This window comes from Drosophila willistoni, assembly GCF_018902025.1.
Source record: "Drosophila willistoni isolate 14030-0811.24 chromosome 2L unlocalized genomic scaffold, UCI_dwil_1.1 Seg168, whole genome shotgun sequence".
Lineage (NCBI taxonomy): Eukaryota > Metazoa > Arthropoda > Insecta > Diptera > Drosophilidae > Drosophila > Drosophila willistoni.
This window is the reverse complement of record NW_025814047.1, coordinates 17044266-17063830: the sequence shown is the minus strand read 5'-3', so window position 1 is coordinate 17063830 and position 19565 is coordinate 17044266. Positions and strand designations below refer to the sequence as shown.

At 37.8% G+C, this 19565-nt stretch overlaps 1 protein-coding gene across 4 annotated transcripts in view; it reads right to left on the bottom strand.

The window, feature by feature from the left end:
• Nucleotides 1-19565, bottom strand: part of LOC6653229 (nipped-B protein) — a 117305-nt gene that overhangs the window by 78487 nt on the left and 19253 nt on the right. For all 4 annotated transcript variants that reach the window (XM_023181473.2, XM_023181474.2, XM_015176411.3 and 1 more), the window contains one exon: nt 19347-19511. In XM_023181473.2, the coding sequence (XP_023037241.1) occupies nt 19347-19511 (165 nt within the window). The remainder of the gene's footprint in view (nt 1-19346; nt 19512-19565) is intronic.

The following is a 19565-nucleotide window of genomic DNA, read 5'->3' as shown; positions in this document are numbered from 1 at the left end:
AAAACTTGTTTTGCTTGTCTCTTTTGCTTTTGTCTTACATTTTACTGTTGTAACTAATTCTAACTAATTCTAACTAATACAAACAACAAAGATTAACGATGTTGTTGTTTTGCTTGTCTCTTTTGCTTTTGTCTTACATTTTACTGTTGTAACTAACTATCGCGCTCTTGCGTACAAATTGTTGGTGTATATGTTTAATTTGATTTGACTATCCTACTTTTTATACCCTTGCAAAAAGAGTATATTAATTTTGGTCAGAAGTGTGCAACGCATAGAAGGAAGCATCTCCGACCATATAAAGTATATATATACTTGATCAGCACGACGAGACGAGTTCATATAGCCATGTCCGTTCGTCCGTCCGTCTGGATCAACGCAAACTCCTCCTAGACCGTTAGAGCTAGATTTTGCATGTAGGCTTGTATATACTGCAGGGGTTATATATCTCGGATTCAGCCGGATCGGACCACTATATCATATAGCTCCCATACAAATGACAAAGTCACGAACAGTGACTTTTCTTAATAACTTCGTTATTTTCTGAGGTATTGTCGTGAAATTTAATATTGATGAGTTTATTACACATACAAAATGACTATGCCAAATTTGATCAAGATCGGGTGACTATATCATATAGCTCCCATGGGAACGATCGGTCGAAAACAATGACTTTTGTCAATAACTTCGTTACTTTTAACGCGATTGCTTTCAAATAAAACATTTGTAAGTTTAATATATCCGTTAATGACTGTGCCGAATTTGATAAAGATCGGGTAACTATATCATATAGCTCCCATAGGAACGATCGGTGGAAAACAGTGTGTTGGTGTTTAGATTATATAAAATAAGCTAACATTAAGACAATTATAATATAGAACAAATGGAAATGTATGTCGATTAAGTATGTAACCCGATTATAGATATCGATGGCTCATCAGTCATAAATAGATCTGATATGGTCAGCAGTAAACAATAAAGACCTAGTTAATTAAGCTGCTATGGTTAGCTATTATCAATAAAGACGTACTTTGCTGACCTAACACTATGTCGAACTATGCACTGGTGAGCTCGCTATTTTGTACTATAAAAGAAATGCATTATTCTTAGTAAGATCAGATACCAATTGTAGCTACATCGGGTGTGCATCGCTGTGTCTTTGGCCCCCATCTCTACCTTTGTAATCTCACTCCGAGGTCCACCCAATTTATGTGTTGGTTGCGACAACCTTTAGTCACTGGTTTATGTGCTAGTGCCTAGATATATATATAAATAAATAAACATTTAATAACTTCAAGAAACACTAACGTCTTTCATTGAACATTTTGGTGACCCCGACATTGGCGGCTCCAAGTTAAAAGAATAACAGACTTGGTGAAACCGTCATCAAGCGAGAACATTTGGACAACTCAGGCGACCAATCTCTCAACAAAAAGGAAACTGTTCAACTAGGCGACTACTTTCTTTGCACGCTTTGGACACGACAATCCTAAGCGAGGGCACAAATTGATGAACATCTCACATCAATCTGGGGTCCCGACTAAAAACATCGCAATTGATTAACTTGGCAATCATTGCGTAGCCACCTTGGCGAATAAAAAAGATTTATTAGAAAACTAGGAGTTGGTTTTCCGCAACGGGGTAGCAGTGCATACCCATTGAATAAAAGTTGATCAACTAGGCGATCATTTTATAAAAAACATTTAACAACGATTTGTGTCAACGAGGCGACCAAATCATAAAAAGTTATTTTTATATAAAATAAAGTTTGATCAACTCAACTCTGTTGCATTCCCTGGCGTCAGCAATATCTGACCTAGTTAACTCGGTCAGTAACCCAGGTAGTACGCACGAGTATAGATTTTGGCATTTATCAGCAATTTTTGAAACAAAGAAAAGAAACTCAAAAAATTGGTTTCACTGTCGTGGCAGTTATCAGTGTAAAAGAATAGGTATATTGGAAATAAAAATAAACTATTGTTAAAACACTAATAAAAAGGCGACTTCGATTTATTTCTTATTCTTATTTGTGCTACACTTGACCAATTTTAGGAACGAGTCGGAGCGTTCCCTGTCTTTGACAAAATAAATAAACTCCCATCGGGTCAAGTACTAGTACAGATAAGCAATTACATAAGAATATAAAAGAACATGGAGCAGTTTTATAAACAGCAGACAGAACTAGGAGAGGCAATCCAGGCCTTCATTCGGAATACCAAAAAACTTTCTTTCGCCAGGAAAACGAAGCCATCTTATTTCGAGGAAAAACTTGAGCTCCTGGAATACATGTGGGAGAACTTCGAGAAAAGTCATCAGGAGTTGATGGACAAAGTAAATAACGTGCCAACTGAAGATGACTACTTTGTAACGGACTATTTCAGCAAAATGAAGTTGTATCTAATATAGTGGAAGATTGGAAGGACCATTTGGCAAAAATAAAGCTAGAGAGACAAGCTCGCCAACGAGAGGAAGAGCGAGTCATGATCAAACCACTGGTTCGCAAGCAAAGTGCTCTGCTGGAGTCATTGTCCAGGACATTAAGACAAATTGTGCCTGAAGATAAAATGACTTACAAATCGGTAGTCGACAAATTATGGATGCAAATTGAAGAAATCCATTATGAGATTCAACGGCTAGCTGAAAATCCAGCCGAAGCCGGATATAATATAGCTACGTTTGTGGCCCCAGAAAATACAATGCTGAAATTCTGTGTGGCACCAGCAGAAAATGTAGTGATACAATCACCACCTGTATTGCAATCGATACAATCATTGCAATTACCCAAAATTCCCATTCCAAAATTTGATGGGGATTATCTGAAATGGCAACAATTTCATGACATCTATAAAAAGGTAGTTCATGAGTCAAATGTATCCACGATAGAGAAAATGTGGTACTTAAAATCAAACCTTTCTGGAGAAGCAGAGAGATTGATACGGCACCTGGAATTAACAGAAGCCAATTACAACACTGCTTGGTCAGTGTTGCACGAACTTTTTAATAACAAACGAGTTCTAGTAACAGCCATACTGGCAAAGCTGTTTGATCACCCAAATGTGGGAAATGACGCAGCTTCTATAAAGAATTTGCATGATAACATTTTTGAATCATTGAAAGCCTTAAAAAATGTAGGCGTCAAAATGGAATCGTCAGATGCTGTCATAATGTTTCATATGACAAGAAAATTGGATAGATTCAACCACGCACTATATGAGCAATCTCTTTCCAACACAAGGGATCTGCAGGAAGTAAAGGACTTCCTATCCTTCTTGGAACAGCGCTTCCTAACATTAGAGGCGATTTGGAAACCAAGAAACGAAAATCGCAGCATTGAAAAACCAAGTCCAAGGAAGACATGCGCAACAGCATCTGGGACAAACAGTACCCTGTGTGCTTTCTGCGAAAGAGCAAAGCACAAACTCTTCCAATGTGAAAAGTTCAAAATCAAATCCGCAGCAGAGCGGCTTAATTGGGTGCAGAGACACAAATTGTGTGTCAATTGCTTCAAGCCTGACCATATGGCAAAAAATTGCTCTTGGAGGGGATGCTTTAAATGCGATAAAAAACATAACACAATGTTGCATTTAGAAACAGGCAACCAAATTGCTACATCTGCTTCTGCAGCTTCTGCGTATGGAATTGGCAGAAAATACACCCTGTTGGCAACGGCCAAGGTAGTGGTAAAAGGGATCAATGAAAGGAAAGGAGAATTTCGAGCACTCCTGGATAGCGGCTCACAAGTAAATCTCGTCTCAGAGAGATTGGTAAAGAAGTTATCGTTAAAAATTAGCGAGACTCATGTGCACATAAATGGAGTGGGTGGTCAACCACAGATAAGCAAGGCGCGAGTAAGCTTGGTTGTAAGGTAAAGATACAACAAGTTCGCGTTCGCAATGCTAGTTGAGGCATTTGTATTGCCACACATAATAGGTGACCAACCCACAGAACAAATAACGCAGAAAGTCACATTACCAGACAACATTCAATTAGCGGACCCAACATTTGATAAACCCGGAAAAATTGATATGCTGTTGGGAGCTGATGATCACTATGCTATACTGCTACCAGAAAGGAGACGGGGCAATCGAAACCGTCCAACATTACAAAACTCAGAGTTTGGATGGATTGTTGCTGGCAGAATTAATATGTCAACGTCAGCTTCAATCACATGTATGGTAGGCATGACGAATCCAGAGGAATCACTAGAAAGATTCTGGCAGCTAGACACACTAGAGCCAATAAAAAGATCCAGGAGTCCGGAGGAAGAGTATTGTGAAAAATTCTTCCTCGATAACCTACACACGGCGGCGGACAATCGACTAATTGTAAAGCTTCCATTTGCTGAAGAGGCGTCATCTCTTGGAGAATCTCGGGAAGTAGCCATAAGAAGATTTATGTCGTTAGAGAGGCGAATGAACCCTGACATAAAAAAGGAGTATGTAAAATTTATGTTAGAATATGAACAGCTTGGACATATAAAGCAGGTAATGGTAGAACAAATTCCCAAGAACCATTACTTTATACCGCATCATTGTGTACTAAAACCAGAAAGTACCACCACCAAGCTAAGAGTGGTATTTGATGCATCATGCAAAACGTCATCACGAAAATCACTGAACGACATTTTATATCCTGGACCAGTTGTACAGAGTCAACTCTTCTCAATTCTTCTGCGGTTCAGGACACACAAATATGTGTACACGGCAGATATTGAAAAAATGTATCGTCAAGTTTGGATAAGCCCTGCCGATCAATTCAATCAGATGATTGTGTGGAGAGAGGATCCAAGTCAAGAACTAAAGTTTTATCGTTTAAAAACGGTAACTTATGGAACCACGTCAGCCCCATATTTAGCGACGAAGTGTCTGGAATATTTGGCACTGAAAAACATTGAAAAATTGTCGTCTGGAGCATCAGCATTAAAAAATGACTTTTATGTTGATGATTGCCTCACAGGAGCAGACAGTTTACCAGAAGCCCTGCAAATAAGACAAGAGCTTCTAGAAATCTTGAAACCTAAGGGTTTCAACTTACGAAAATGGTGTTCAAATAGCAGTCAACTTCTAAAGGAAATTCCAAAGGAAGATACGATTGCTGACATCAATCTCGGTGACACACTGGAACAAACAAGTGTCAAAACATTGGGAATCATATGGGCACCCACAGAAGACCAATTACGTGGAAAGGCTCAAAGACATACAAAAGAAATAACCAGACGAATGATGCTATCCGAAGTCGGTAAAATCTTTGATCCTCTAGGACTGTTCGCACCGGTAGTGGTAAGGGCGAAAATGTTTCTTCAACATGTTGCTACCGAACGAATTGAGGTGGATGGCGACCTACCGCCGTATTTGGAGAAGCAATGGGAAGCCTACCGAGAGGATGTACAGGCACTAAACCACATGAAAATTCCAAGGCATATTTTTGATGGCAAGGTCCCCACTACAAAGGAATTGCATACATTTGTTGATGCATCAGAAAAGGCGTATGGTGCGGCAGTTTATGTCCGATCAACCTATAAAAATGGCCAAATTTCGGTCAGATTGTTATGCGCCAAGTCGAGAGTGGCTCCCCTGGAAAAACGGACACTGCCCCGGCTGGAACTATGTGCAGCTGTACTTGGAGCTGAACTCACGGATAGAGTTCGACAGGATCTCCAATTCGGATCAGAAAGTGTGGAATCATTTCTCTGGTCAGACTCAACAGTAGTACTCTCGTGGATTAATTCACGGGCATCACATTTCAACACGTTTGTGGCTAATCGGTTGACAAAAATACACGCAGTATCACATCCAAGGCAATGGCGGCATGTGTCATCAGCGCTCAACGCAGCTGATGTTCTGTCTCGAGGCATATCAGCAGTTCAGCTTAGCACACATACATTATGGTTGTATGGACCACTATTTCTGCATGGACCACAACGTGGCTGGCCAGCACCATTTAAGCCTACAGAGCACACGATGGATACCGCTGAGAAGAAAACCAAGGTATTCTGCATGGTGACTGCCACGGCAAACAACAAGAGTGAATGGATATATACGGTAAATCACAGAAATTCGTTTTACCGGCTACAGCGAATAGTGGCGTATGTGCTACGGTTTTGTCACAAGCAGAACAGGAAACCAACGGCTCAGTTAGAGTTGGAAGAGTTGGACCAAGCACGGAGAGTGATCACTAAGCAAGTTCAAGAAACAGGATTTGCATATGAATTACGGCACTTAAAGAATCGACCTGATCAACCGCTAGATCGCAAAAGCACGGTGGCAACATTGCCACTAATACTGGATGAAGATTCAATCATACGAGTAGCAACTCGGCTACAACAAGCACCAGTATCAACGGAAACAAGGAATCCATATCTCTTGCCGTATAATGATCCGGTGGTAAAAATGATGCTACGGAAACTTCATGAAGAGAATCTTCATTGTGGACATGAGGCACTACGCGGAATAGCTCGGCAACAGTACCACATCATTAAGGTGAAACCGATGGTCCGGAATGTGATCCAGGGCTGCGTAGTATGCACCAAGTACCGGCCTTAGTTCTTTAAACAAGTCATGGGCGACTTACCTGAGCATCGGGTATCTCAGAATAGACCCTTTCTCAATGCCGGAGTAGACTATTGTGGACCATTCTGGATCCACTATAAGGTCCGAGGAAAACGTCCCGACAAGGCCTACATTGCAGTATTTGTATGCTTTGCAACCAAGGCAGTACACTTGGAATTAGTCGGAGACCTGTCCACCTCCTCATTTGTGGGCGCGCTTCAGCGCTTTATTGGGCGCAGAGGAAGATGCCAGACATTGTACTGCGATAATGCAACAAACTTTGTTGGAGCAAACAACCAACTTAAGGAACTGACCGATACAATACACTCAGAAGCGGCAGCAGGTAGTATCAAGGAATTTTGCAATCAAAAAGGAGTGCATTTCGGAGGATTATGGGAAGCTGCGGTAAAGTCCGCTAAGCATTTACTGTTAAAAAACGTATCGACAGCAAACTTAACGTTCGAACAACTGTCTACCATCATTGTCAATGTTGAAGCAGTGCTGAATTCTCGTCCGTTAACGCCAAACTCAGACGATCCCAACGACTTAACAGCTCTAACCCCAGGCTACCTATTGATTGGAGAACCATTAGTAGCCCAACCAGATGCAGAGCCAATAACACAGCGATAGATTCCAGAGCAATGGGAATTAGTGCAACGGCTTAAGCATACATTCTGGACACAATGGTCTCAAGAGTACCTACAAGAATTGCAGGGTACATCCAAGTGGAAAAAACCATATAACAATGTCAAAGAAGGCATGATGGTAATTCTAAAGGAGGATAATGTGCCAATTTTGCAGTGGCCAATTGGACGAATTATTAAATTATATCCAGGCCTGGATGGATACGTCCGCGTGGTAGACGTTAAAACAGCCAGAGGCACCTACAAGCGGGCTATCCATAAATTGGCCCCCTTGCTTAGAGAGACGGCGACAATACGTAAAATCGAGGCAGATGACACAGAATCGAATTCCCAAAAAGACCCTGGTATCGAGGACAACGCAGAACCAAAAACAAAAAGACGCTTATTGATCGGTCTGCCACCGTTGGCAATGACGATCTGCCTAATGCTGTTGTCATTGCCTATAGCATTTGCTCAAAGAACTAATATAACTCGATTCAACCCCAAACCAGGCATATACTATGAAAGTATTGGCACAGGAAGGATGGCAACGTCTGACTGGACTATTGTGGCATTCTACGATCTCGAACCATATTGGGCCGACCTGAAGACATTTTCAGATGGAGTAGTAAAGGTTGGAGAAATATGCGTGTTAATGAAGGTTCCAGAGGAATGCACCGCAATGCAGAGGCACTTCGAGCATGTCAACTCAGAGCTACGGACAGGAAATGATCTCCTTCACATAGAACGCCAACGACGATCGCCTTTAGATATAATTGGGAACATTGCGAACGGCTTATTTGGTGTGCTGGACTCAAAGTATGCAACAGAGATGTCAGGCACCATACGAAAAGTTAAATCAAATGAAGATTACTTATTGAACTTGCTGCAAAATCAGACATCTGTAATTGATTCAACGATAAATATCATTAAGCGAGATGAAGCCACAATTGAAAATCACATGAAACTAATGGAACAACAAATGAACGACATGACCAAGGTCCAGGACAATGCGGTAAAGGCATTGCAATGGTATATCACGTTAACTACTCAGATGACAGTTATTGCAGGGAATTTGCAACGAATTCAAACCGAAATTTCCCGAGTATTTACAGATGCCCATCATGGCAAAATAAGCCCGTTACTACTATCACCAGGCCAGCTTCGGGAACATCTGAACCAACTGAAGAGACATCTTCCGTTTGGTTTGGATTTGCCAGTTCCAGATAACGACGTCTTGCAATTATATGGCTTAATGAAGGCACAAGGCACAATCGCAAACAATCATGTGATATTTAAGGTCACATTTCCATTAGTGGCAACGCAGGCAGTGCAACTGTATAACCTGGTACCCATTCCAGCAATTGGAACACATGGGATTGTAATCATGAACATTAAAATTCCCATCATTGCTGTCAACAAGGAACAGAATCAATACATTGGGCTCTCAAGAGCCGATTTGGAACAATGCCATCAGCTCAACAACGAGCAATATATTTGTTTTGATAAACAAACGACGTTTTCGGCTAATAGCAACTGTGAGTTCCAGCTATTCAAAAACACAAAATCATCAACTTGCCAAATACAACACACAAACAGATCATTCGTGTGGTACGACATGTATCACAAAAATCAGTGGATTTTTGCCACCACTAGACCAATTGAACTCGCAGTGACCTGTGACGATAATATACAAGATGTCACTATTAAGAAGACTGGATTGTTAACTCTAGACCCGACGTGTACAGCTAGGAGTTCTGCTATACGAATAACAGGTCACCGTATAACTACGACAGACACAATGAAATTGTCATATGTCCGATTTGGCAACTTCAGCATTGGCCCAACAAAAGTAGCGCCAACAACAACACAATTCACAAAGATGCAGCTAAGCTACGACGAACTAAGCAACATTCAAGGAAAACTGGAAACTAAGCAAAACTGGAAATTGCCAGAAGACCCCAGCCAGCCGGCTCACCATGTTATCGTCTCCTACGTAGCGCTAACAATACCATTGGTTCTTGTGATGGTATATGGAATAAGAAGATGCTCACAACCCCCAAGACACAATGGTCCAGAGCAGACAACCGTGAGGATCGTCAATCCCATACCGACTCCTGCTGCAGTAAGCCCAGCCCCCAGCAATTTTGCGGTCAACGTTGGATAACGTTGAACAGGTGTTCAACGGCCGGGAGTATGTTGGTGTTTAGATTATATAAAATAAGCTAACATTAAGACAATTATAATATAGAACACATGGAAATGTATGTCAATTAAGTATGTAACCCGATTATAGATATCCATGGCTCATCAGTCATAAGTAGATCTGATATGGTCAGCAGTAAACAATAAAGACCTAGTTAATTAAGCTGCTATGGTTAGCTATTATCAATAAAGACGTACTTTGCTGACCTAACACTATGTCGAACTATGCACTGGTGAGCTCGCTATTTTGTACTATAAAAGAAATGCAATATTCTTAGTAAGATCAGATACCAATTGTAGCTACATCGGGTGTGCATCGCTGTGTCTTTGGCCCCCATCTCTACCTTTGTAATCTCACTCCGAGGTCCACCCAATTTATGTGTTGGTTGCGACAACCTTTAGTCAATGGTTTATGTGCTAGTGCCTAGATATATATATAAATAAATAAACATTTAATAACTTCAAGAAACACTAACGTCTTTCATTGAACATTTTGGTGACCCCGACATTGGCGGCTCCAAGTTAAAAGAATAACAGACTTGGTGAAACCGTCATCAAGCGAGAACATTTAGTCAACTCAGGCGACCAATCTCTCAACAAAAAGGAAACTGGTCAACTAGGCGACTACTTTCTTTGCACGCTTTGGATACGACAATCCTAAGCGAGGGCACAAATTGATGAACATCTCACATCAATCTGGGGTCCCGACTAAAAACATCGCAATTGATTAACTTGGCAATCAGTTTTATGTAAATTCCGGGGGCGGAAGGGGGCGTGGCAAAAATTTGAAATAAACTTGATCACTCTACATACTACACGAGTCTACATACCAAATTTGGTGGCTCTAGCTCTTACAGTCTCCGAGATCTAGGTGTTTATACGGACAGACGGACAGACAGACGGACGGACGGACAGACGGACATGGCTAGATCGACTCGGTTGTTGATCCTGATCAAGAATATATATACTTTGTGGGTTCGGAGATGCTTCCTTCTGCCTGTTACATACATTTTGGCGACTTTAATATACCATTTCACCCTATGTACACCCATGGTATAAAAATTATAATTTCAAATAATTTGTAACTCACTTAAATATAATAAAAAAAATATATGTTTGTGTTCCTTAGTTTTTAAAATATAATCAATAATTTTACTTTAAGACTTTTTCTATAAAAAAAACATTACTGGAATCTAAAAAATATTTGTTTTGGTTAGCAAACATTAATTTATTAAGTTTTATACAAAATTTTTGGAAACAATAAACACAATTTTTAAAAATTTACGAAACGAACATTTTTTTGACTGTCCGGATTTCTTTGTCCGCTATTGTATATGGTCCCAATATGCGGAGACCTGCGACACCAATGCGTAAGCCATAAAACTAAGGCAACATCGGTATAAGAAATAAGAGCGCGTGCGTGTTTGCATGTCGCTTCTTTGTATTTAAATGATAACATTGCTTAATGCTGTTTTGCAAATACTATATATATACATATATGCATTTTTACAAGGTTAGATTGTTAAATACCTGTTTTGGAAAAACTGACAAGGCAATAACATTTATTTAAGTTGGTGACAAATTGGTCCTAGTTGAAGGTTGGTCCTTTTTATTTCCTTTTCCTAATTGGATGTAAATATTATGTTTTTACCTAATTAATACAAAAAGGGTAATATCGATTTTCCGTTCTACCTAGTTAATTCAAAAAATATAATATAAAGTGCTAATTATTCCTCTGGAAACACCTTAAATCCGGACTGAATAGTATATGTCAATATAATTTAAGACAGTTTTAGTTATTATTGAAAAATGGTGGTAAAGAATGAAAGGATTTTTGAAGTTTACCATGTCTGTGAAAACCCAAATGATTTTGAAATGGGATTGCTGAAGGAGATTGGCGTTTCATTCGAAAACGCTAGTACGGAGCTTAAGGTAAAAATCAAATATACACACTCTAACTTAAAGCGAAAATGGATCGCAAGCGGCAGAAATCTGCCACATTTCGTGAAAAAAATTACGAAAGCTGTGCAGATCGCCAGTCATTTTCGACTAAATGAGATTAAGGAAAGTATTCCAACCCCACCAAACTTAGTTGTCACGAAGTTGTGAGACATTTTCCTTATTTATGGACCTAGGATTGACGAAGGAGAAGTACGAAATTTTGTATCACACTGCGAGGTGTCTCGTTGAAAGTATGCCTGATGGAGAGGTGGATCATCTTCCAGAAAATTTGACTTTACTCAACAAATGGGGATGTGATGGATCATCTGGACAGATTATACACACAGAAGACGAAGCTATTTGTGATTAAAATTTTTTCATGGTTTCTGTAGTTCCTTTCCGCCTAAGAAGGGAATGTTTTGAACATTGGAGAAATGTTTGACCGTCATCGATCCACTTTTGTCGGCCTTTGTTATTCAAATGTGCAAAGGAGTCCTCGGAATTAATCAAATCAACTCTTGGCGACATAAAAAATCAAATAAGCCAACTGAAACCTGCTGTTTTTCAAACCAAGAGTGGATTTACGGTTAAGTTACAGCCCAAAGAATTTCATGACTTAGACGATTCAACGAGTGAGGAGATATGCTTGCTTACACACTTCTTTGGCCAGGACAAACAAAAACGGATAAAACACCTCGTGACGATATTCAGAGTAGGAAGGAGATTATACAAGCAGAATTCTCTCGGAAGCTAAGACTGAAAGTTGACTGCCCAAAGCACGGATACGGAAACAAGAATGATGGAAATACTTCAAGGAGACTTTTTGAAAATGATTAAATGGCATCTTTAATAACAGGTGTTAGTCAAGAGATCATTAAAAAGTTGGCTCTTATTTTGAATGTTATAAATTGCAAGGAAATGGTAAATGGTAAAAAATTTGCCGAATATGTTTCAAAGACGGCTCAACTTTTGAGCGAATTATATCAGCAAAAAAAAACATACCCCAACGGTACATAGGATTTTGTCTCACGGAAAGGATTTAATAGAATAGCAGTGTTTACTTATTGGAGAGCTATCCGAAGAAGTACAAAATTGTAAAAACAAGGACTACTTTACTTTTCGTAATTATGTTAGAAAATCAAATTAAGACATTAAAAAATGTTACATAGTCGTTTAAAACAATGAAAAATTCCGTTTGTGATTGAAAAAAAACGCGTTTCGCTCTATTTTTAAAGGAAAAACAGGCTTGGAAATATTTTCTGACTTTGACCTTGAATATTACAGCACCACGAGCACCCAGCACTCTTGACAAACATTCATTTTGAAGCTTAAGGTATTCTTTATCATAAGCTTTTTTAAAATCGCTTTATCGGTTTAGAAGCTAAGATTTTTGCAATGTAAAATGCCAAAAGGCCCCACTGTGGATTGTTCTATCTCGGTGAACACTTTTCAGAGTATTCTGATGGTTAAATTAGTAAATTAGTAAATTAGGATAGACTGCAAATAAAAATAAATATAGAAAACCAATGCCAGATCTTCATCTGGAGCAATCCTTCCCATGACACGAAAGGTCTTATTTTCGAACAGCTGTTGGCCTCCTCAGACTTTAAATGCATTAATGATGGATCCCCTACGTACGCGCTCAACCATTCTTACAACTCAATATTAGATCTATCCTTTAAATATTTAAAATATTTTAAAATATTATAAACAGTAAAATTTCAAATAGCAATCAGCTCCCTCAAGAGAATCAATGAAAACACTGTAACAGCACGTCAGAAATACATAAAAGGAACTAAAGTCTTAGAGGACTTCTCTAAAATAAAAATATCTTCAATAATCTAGCTCAGTCTGCCAAGATCATCCTAGAAAAAAACACCATCACATTAGCTTAAAATAATAAATATGTACCCAAAAAATTCGGGGACATGAATTGCGAAAGATTATTTAGACTGCGTAATGCTAGCCGACAGAAATATTTTACAACTAAATTATTGTGTGATGCTCTAATCTATTTTGACATCAACAAAAAACTCAACACTCATATTTATAAAGTCAGAAAGGAGAATTATTATCGAACTCGGCATCCCCCAAAGAATTATGGGCAACAATAAAATCACTAAAGAAGTACAAACAAATTAAACCATCCAATACCTAATTCAACGAACAAGATCATGTTAACTTTCTTCAGGAAATAGCTTCCGCACCAGATACCAATAAATGCATTCAATTAACGTTACCCACACTCAATATACAAGTTTTAATGAAAGTCAATTTTAATTCAGATGACCTTCTTCAATTCTTAAAAACACGCAGCTTACACTCGGCCAAAGAGCTAGATAGAATCTCTTACAATATGTTGCTCACCCTTCCACCAGGGAAACATGAAAAATTAGCAGCGTTGTTAAATGAGATTTTGAACAATGGAATCATTCCGGATGCCTGGAGAAATATTAAAGTCACCCCAGTACGAAAAAAAATTTAGACTCTTCCTTAATCACAAATAATAGGCCGATATGCTTGTTAAGTGTAGTGTTTAAATGTCTAGAAGGTCTTATCAAAGGTAAAATGGAGGCACATATAAATAAATTCAATTTATTACCAAAGAGATCGTACGCATTTAGGCGTAATCACTCGACAGCTAACTGTATCAATGACGTTATCAATAACATTGCTAACTTGAAGGCCCAAGGATTTGGCATTTGACTCTATTTCCCTTAATTTCTTCAAAGCTTTTGTCAGACCTAAGTACGAATATGCATGCTCATCGTTTGCATCTTTTGTCCAAAGCAGCAATTAATAGCATAAAAACCCATGCTAATGTACTTTTGAGGAAATGTTTAGGCCTTATTAGATCTACACCTATAAACCTTTTGTATCACCTAGCTGCGGAAATGCCACCAGAATACACGATGAAATTTGCAACAGCAAAAGAAATTGCCGAAATTTTTTCCTTTGGGCTTCCAGCAGCCAATTTATTATCGAATAATTTCATGGCTAGAAACACTAGCTCGGAGATAAACTAAACACACTCCGTGAGGGAGAATACAAATTATTTTTACAGACGGCTCAGTGTCAGAGGACTTTATGGGCAGTGCCTTTACACACAAAACTTCAAACACCACTAAAAGTTGTTATACAGGGACCAAGAGATCAACGTTGACCGCAGAGCTAATTGCTATAGGAACGGCAATAGACTTTGCAATTGAAAATTATTTTTAAAAAATTGCTATCCTAACAGACAGCTTGGGGTCCATTCAGTCCTTAAGCAAAAAACACAGCGACAACTGCTTAGCTTTAGATATTTTGAAAAAAGTAGAAGATGAAATATTTATAACCAGTATTGAAATCCATCACATACCAAGCCACGTCGACGTACAAGAAAACGACCAAGGACGCTGGACGCTGTAGCAAAGAACGCTAGAACGAATGGAGTCTTTATCTCAGCAAGATGGCCTATAAATGACGCGATTAATTATTTATATAACAAATTTAAATCTGACTGGGAATATGAGTATAATGCTTTTTGCTTTGAAAGAAACAGAGGGTATTGTTTATTATTTTCCTTTGTTTCGTCGGCTCCATGTTTCCACAAAAAAGAATCCTTCCATTCCTTGGAAATAAAAAAATTAAACAGAATCCTAAGCGGACGCGCATTCGACAAACATACACTTCATAAAATGAATATAAACAACAGTGATTTATGTGACACCTGCAATGTAAAAGAAGATATATCCCACTTATTATTAAACTGCACCAAATTTACGCTCATAAGAAATAAATTTCCGAACCTACTACGATACAATGACATTTATCAGTTCCTCGCTGAAGAGCCAATTAACAATTTTAAATTATTAACATCATTCGCAAGATTGGATAACATTGATTTATGAACTAAAAACATACTAACCAAAACATTAATCAAAACTAACAACCATATGTTTTAATCATTAGTGATGAGAGCAAGCATCAATAACGAAGAAAAAAAAAATCAATAACAACGTCTACAAGTCGACAAAACATATAATTGTACAATTTTTTTCTATTCTTTTAATTTTGTTACTCTCAATTATTGCATTGGCGTTGGCGTTAACCCTCAAAATCGGGGAGGCCAAATAAATCTTCCTTCTAACAAGAGCAGGAAAGTAACTTAACAATAAAAAAAAAAAAAAAATTTAGTAAGTCGACTTGCCGACTTGGGTATACCATGCACCAGGTGAAACAAATATGTATTTCAAATTTCGAAACCCAAATGTCTATTAAATTGTTTTTACATGCCTCATACTATATGCTATCTCGCTCACCCTATAAACACACGAGTAGTCTTTCGCCGCCAACGGCCATCCATGCTTTATGGACCGCGTAGTAAAATAAGTTCATACGCATATTTTGCGTGTTTCTAGTACGATTTCAAATTAAGGAGTTTGTTAGAAATGAATAAGATTAGTTAGTCTGCCGGATTTGATTGCGATAGTCAAAAAAAATGCAGCTGGCAAGCGTTTTTTTTTAATTTATGGAGGCGGAAGTGGGCGTGGCAGAATATTAAAAAATACATATTCTGTGCATTTCTTCACTGAAGAATTTAGTGAAGAAGTACTGTGCAAATTTTCAAAACGATTCGTCCAGTAGATTTTGTAGGATCGTGTTCACCGACTTTGAAAATGGCCACTTTTCAGGAAAGCGTTTTAAAATTTGGACTCCCAAAAATGTAATATAAAACGGTTGGCCGACCTGCGTTCAATTGCCCATAACACACTATTCTTAAGATGTTGTGCATTTAGGAAAAAAAATTTTTAAAAATTCAAAAAAAAATTTGATATTATTCAACTTGTTTCCTCATATCTCTCTGACAAAGACTTGCTCGTTGTTCTAGATCAGTAGTCGGCACGGCCCATTCCCTGGACTAGGGCCTAGCTCTGCCGCAGCACTGCCGTCTCACATACACTGTAAATGCCCGTGTAGGTTCGCCAACGGCACTTCGAAAATAATTCGACTCGTGCTTGTCAGAAAAAAAATGATTAGCAAACAAAAAACATTAGTCCACATGTCACAAGTACACTTAAAAAAATGTTTGTTGACAACTGAACAAATTTATTTTTTCTTTCTTGAAAATTTGGATTTGATGTGCACTGTTCTAGATCGACAACTACTAACCTATTAGAATTTACATCTCACTCGATCAAAGGATTCAAGACAGCTGTCCAATCTGACGTCATTTATACTGACATCAGCAAGGCCTTTGACTCTGTTAATCATATGCTTTTATATAAGTTGAACGCAGTTGGCATCCCCAGACTTTTGCTAGATTATCTTCAAGTCTTCATATTCTAAGACCATCCATGTGACCTCTGAAGTACCTCCTCAGGGTAGTGATTTGGGTCCATTGCTATTCACTCTTTTTATACCCTTGCAGAGGGTATTATAAAATTGGTCAGATGTTTGCAACGCACAGAAGGAGACGTTTCCGACCCCATAAAGTATATATAGTCTTGATCATGAGAAGCTCAGTCGATATAGCCATGTCCGTCTGTCCGTTGGTGCGTATGCGTTTTACTCAGCCATCTTAAGAGCTATCGGGCTGTGCTTTTTATTATCTGGGGCAGATTAAGTATGAAAATCTTCAGGATCGGACCACTATATCATATAGACCTAGAAGAAATATTTTCATAAAAATTGGAGTATCCCCATAAAATTTACTAATATGGCAGTATTGGATATAAAACCTCAAGCGCTGATTGCTGCCTACTACGTCATCAAATCAAATCAATAGAGAACATGCATACACACACAGACACAACGCTATATGAACTGTATGTGTATGCGTGACGTGCTTTGCTTAGGGAATGATGGAAGAAGAAAAAATTGTGGTAAAAAGAGAAATAATGTTTTGTTTGTGTATTGATGAATTGAGTTGCAGGGAAAGAAATTTCAAAATGTAAAGATATTATTGCCAAGGACTGCGCAAGGGTATATAAACTTTGGCATATCCACAGTTAGCCTCATTGCTATTTTTTTTTTTTTGAATTAGTCCACGCTGAAAAACAGAGGGAAGGGACCAATTCTGTTCATAACAATGTAGATTACTGCTTCAATCAATTTTTACAAATTACAAATAGATATGACAACTGATTGCCTAACAAAAAGCCAGACTGACGACTAGTTTATTAAATCCTCATCAGGAATCGATAAAATCCCAAACATAACTTTGAAACATATACCAAAAGACCTCCTTCGTGAATATTGTTCAATTTTCTACAACATGTTAAATAACGCCTATTACCCCCATTTTGAAAAATGGCTAAGCTAGTGGTTATACCAAAGGAAAAGGTACTCCCTAATATAAGCAAAGTATTTGAGATACTAGTTAATTTAAACATACATGAAATTTGTGCCAAAAACAAAATCTTATGCAAAAGGCAGTTTGGTTTTAAATCTAATCACTCAACTCTTCATGCAATGAACCTCTTAACATCTGAATTCAACTGGAATTAGAACAAAAAGCATGTTGTTGGCGCTTGTTTTATCAAACTTGAAAAAGCATTTGACACGGTTTCGATTGAAGGACTAATTGCAAAATTAATGAGCTACAAATTCTCTGTACACCTTCAGATGCCAATATACAATATGATCTCATTTCGGAAGTTTGTGGTTCATATAAATGGCACAACTAGTAGCTCAAAGTTTAAAGCAATCAATGATCTGCAGCAGGGCACCGTAAACGCACCTACGTTGTTTACTATCTTTATACACAATTTACCACTAAAAATTTAAAATATTATAGCCAGACAAAACAAAACAATAGTCAATATAAACAAAAAGCTACAAAAAAGCTTGAATACACTAGAAGAATTTACACTATACTGGCATCTTAAAATAAATAATAGTAAATGCGAAAGTATTGTCTTTCGACCTCCAGTTAACAAATGCAATCATAATACAAGCAAAAATTGGAAAAGATTCCAAGTTGTCTCTGACATGTCAAATGAACCCATTCTTTTCACTAATAGGATGAAATACTTGGGGGTACATTTTGACAAGTTCCTTTACTTTAAAAATCATATTAATCTGCAAGCATTAATATGGAGCATTCAGCTCCAAATTACTTAACAAAAAAGTGAAAGACTTTGTCATCAGGCCAATAATTACGTACGGTTGCCAAATATAGTATTTAATTTCACCATCATACATGGAATGATTTAGAATGTTGGAAAGAAAGATTCTCAAAGCTCGCACTTCATTATAAAGTACTTCAGCCAGCAACTGGATAAGGCTCTATTCCAACAATAAACTTTTTAACGCTGCAAGTATAATAAGGATTGATAATCAAATTATAAAACTAATTAGGAGGCACATCTGCCGCTGTTTGGAGAGCTCTAACGATCTCATTAAAGCTCCATTCTACGAAAATGATCTTTACTTAGAGCAAGCAATATGTAACGGGTTTTCACCCCCTGAATCATTCCTACTTTTAGATAAAACAGGATTTATTCAAGACAGTAACGGCATACCTATCCTTTACCACATACTGAGAAAAGCAAATAATAAGTTAATACAATCAAAAAAGCTTAACTGTTGAAAATAAAAAATTTGTTACGTCCCTATCGATCAGAGAAAAAGAATTCTTTAACTACCATACTTACGCAAATTGTTCTAAGCTTTTGTTGCGATCGATTTTTTTCTTATACTAATTTAGCTTTTAAGTATAAATACAAAAACAAAAAGAAAGCCTAAATTACAAACATCTATTTCTGCCGAAAGCTCGATAGAGACTAGTTAAAAATGAAATATACCTACTATTATTTCTTATGTCAACCTAACTCAATTAGCCAATAAATAATCTAAAAAAAAACACGTCTTAATTAAATTCGTTGATTCTTTTTGGAATATTATTTTGATGGGTGTTCAAAAGCGAGTGGATAAGGGACGCCGATCTTGCCAAAGATCTGTTATTTCTGTCCAATTAATGTAGCTTTGCAAATGTTTGCCAGGGTATAAGAATAAATAACATACAAAAATATTTAAATTAAGTTACCTGAATCAAAGTTTGGTGATTCAGTATCATCGAGCAATTCAATAATTTGTTCCATATTCCGCATGAACTGTTGATATGTTTGCGAACGAGTTACTTCTTCCTTTGTACATTTAGTGGTCGTTAAGGGCATTATTCGTTCAACACGACGTAATTTTGGTTTGGAAACTAAATTGTAAGGCAAAATACATTTTAAAAAATTCGTAAAATTATAAACTGTTT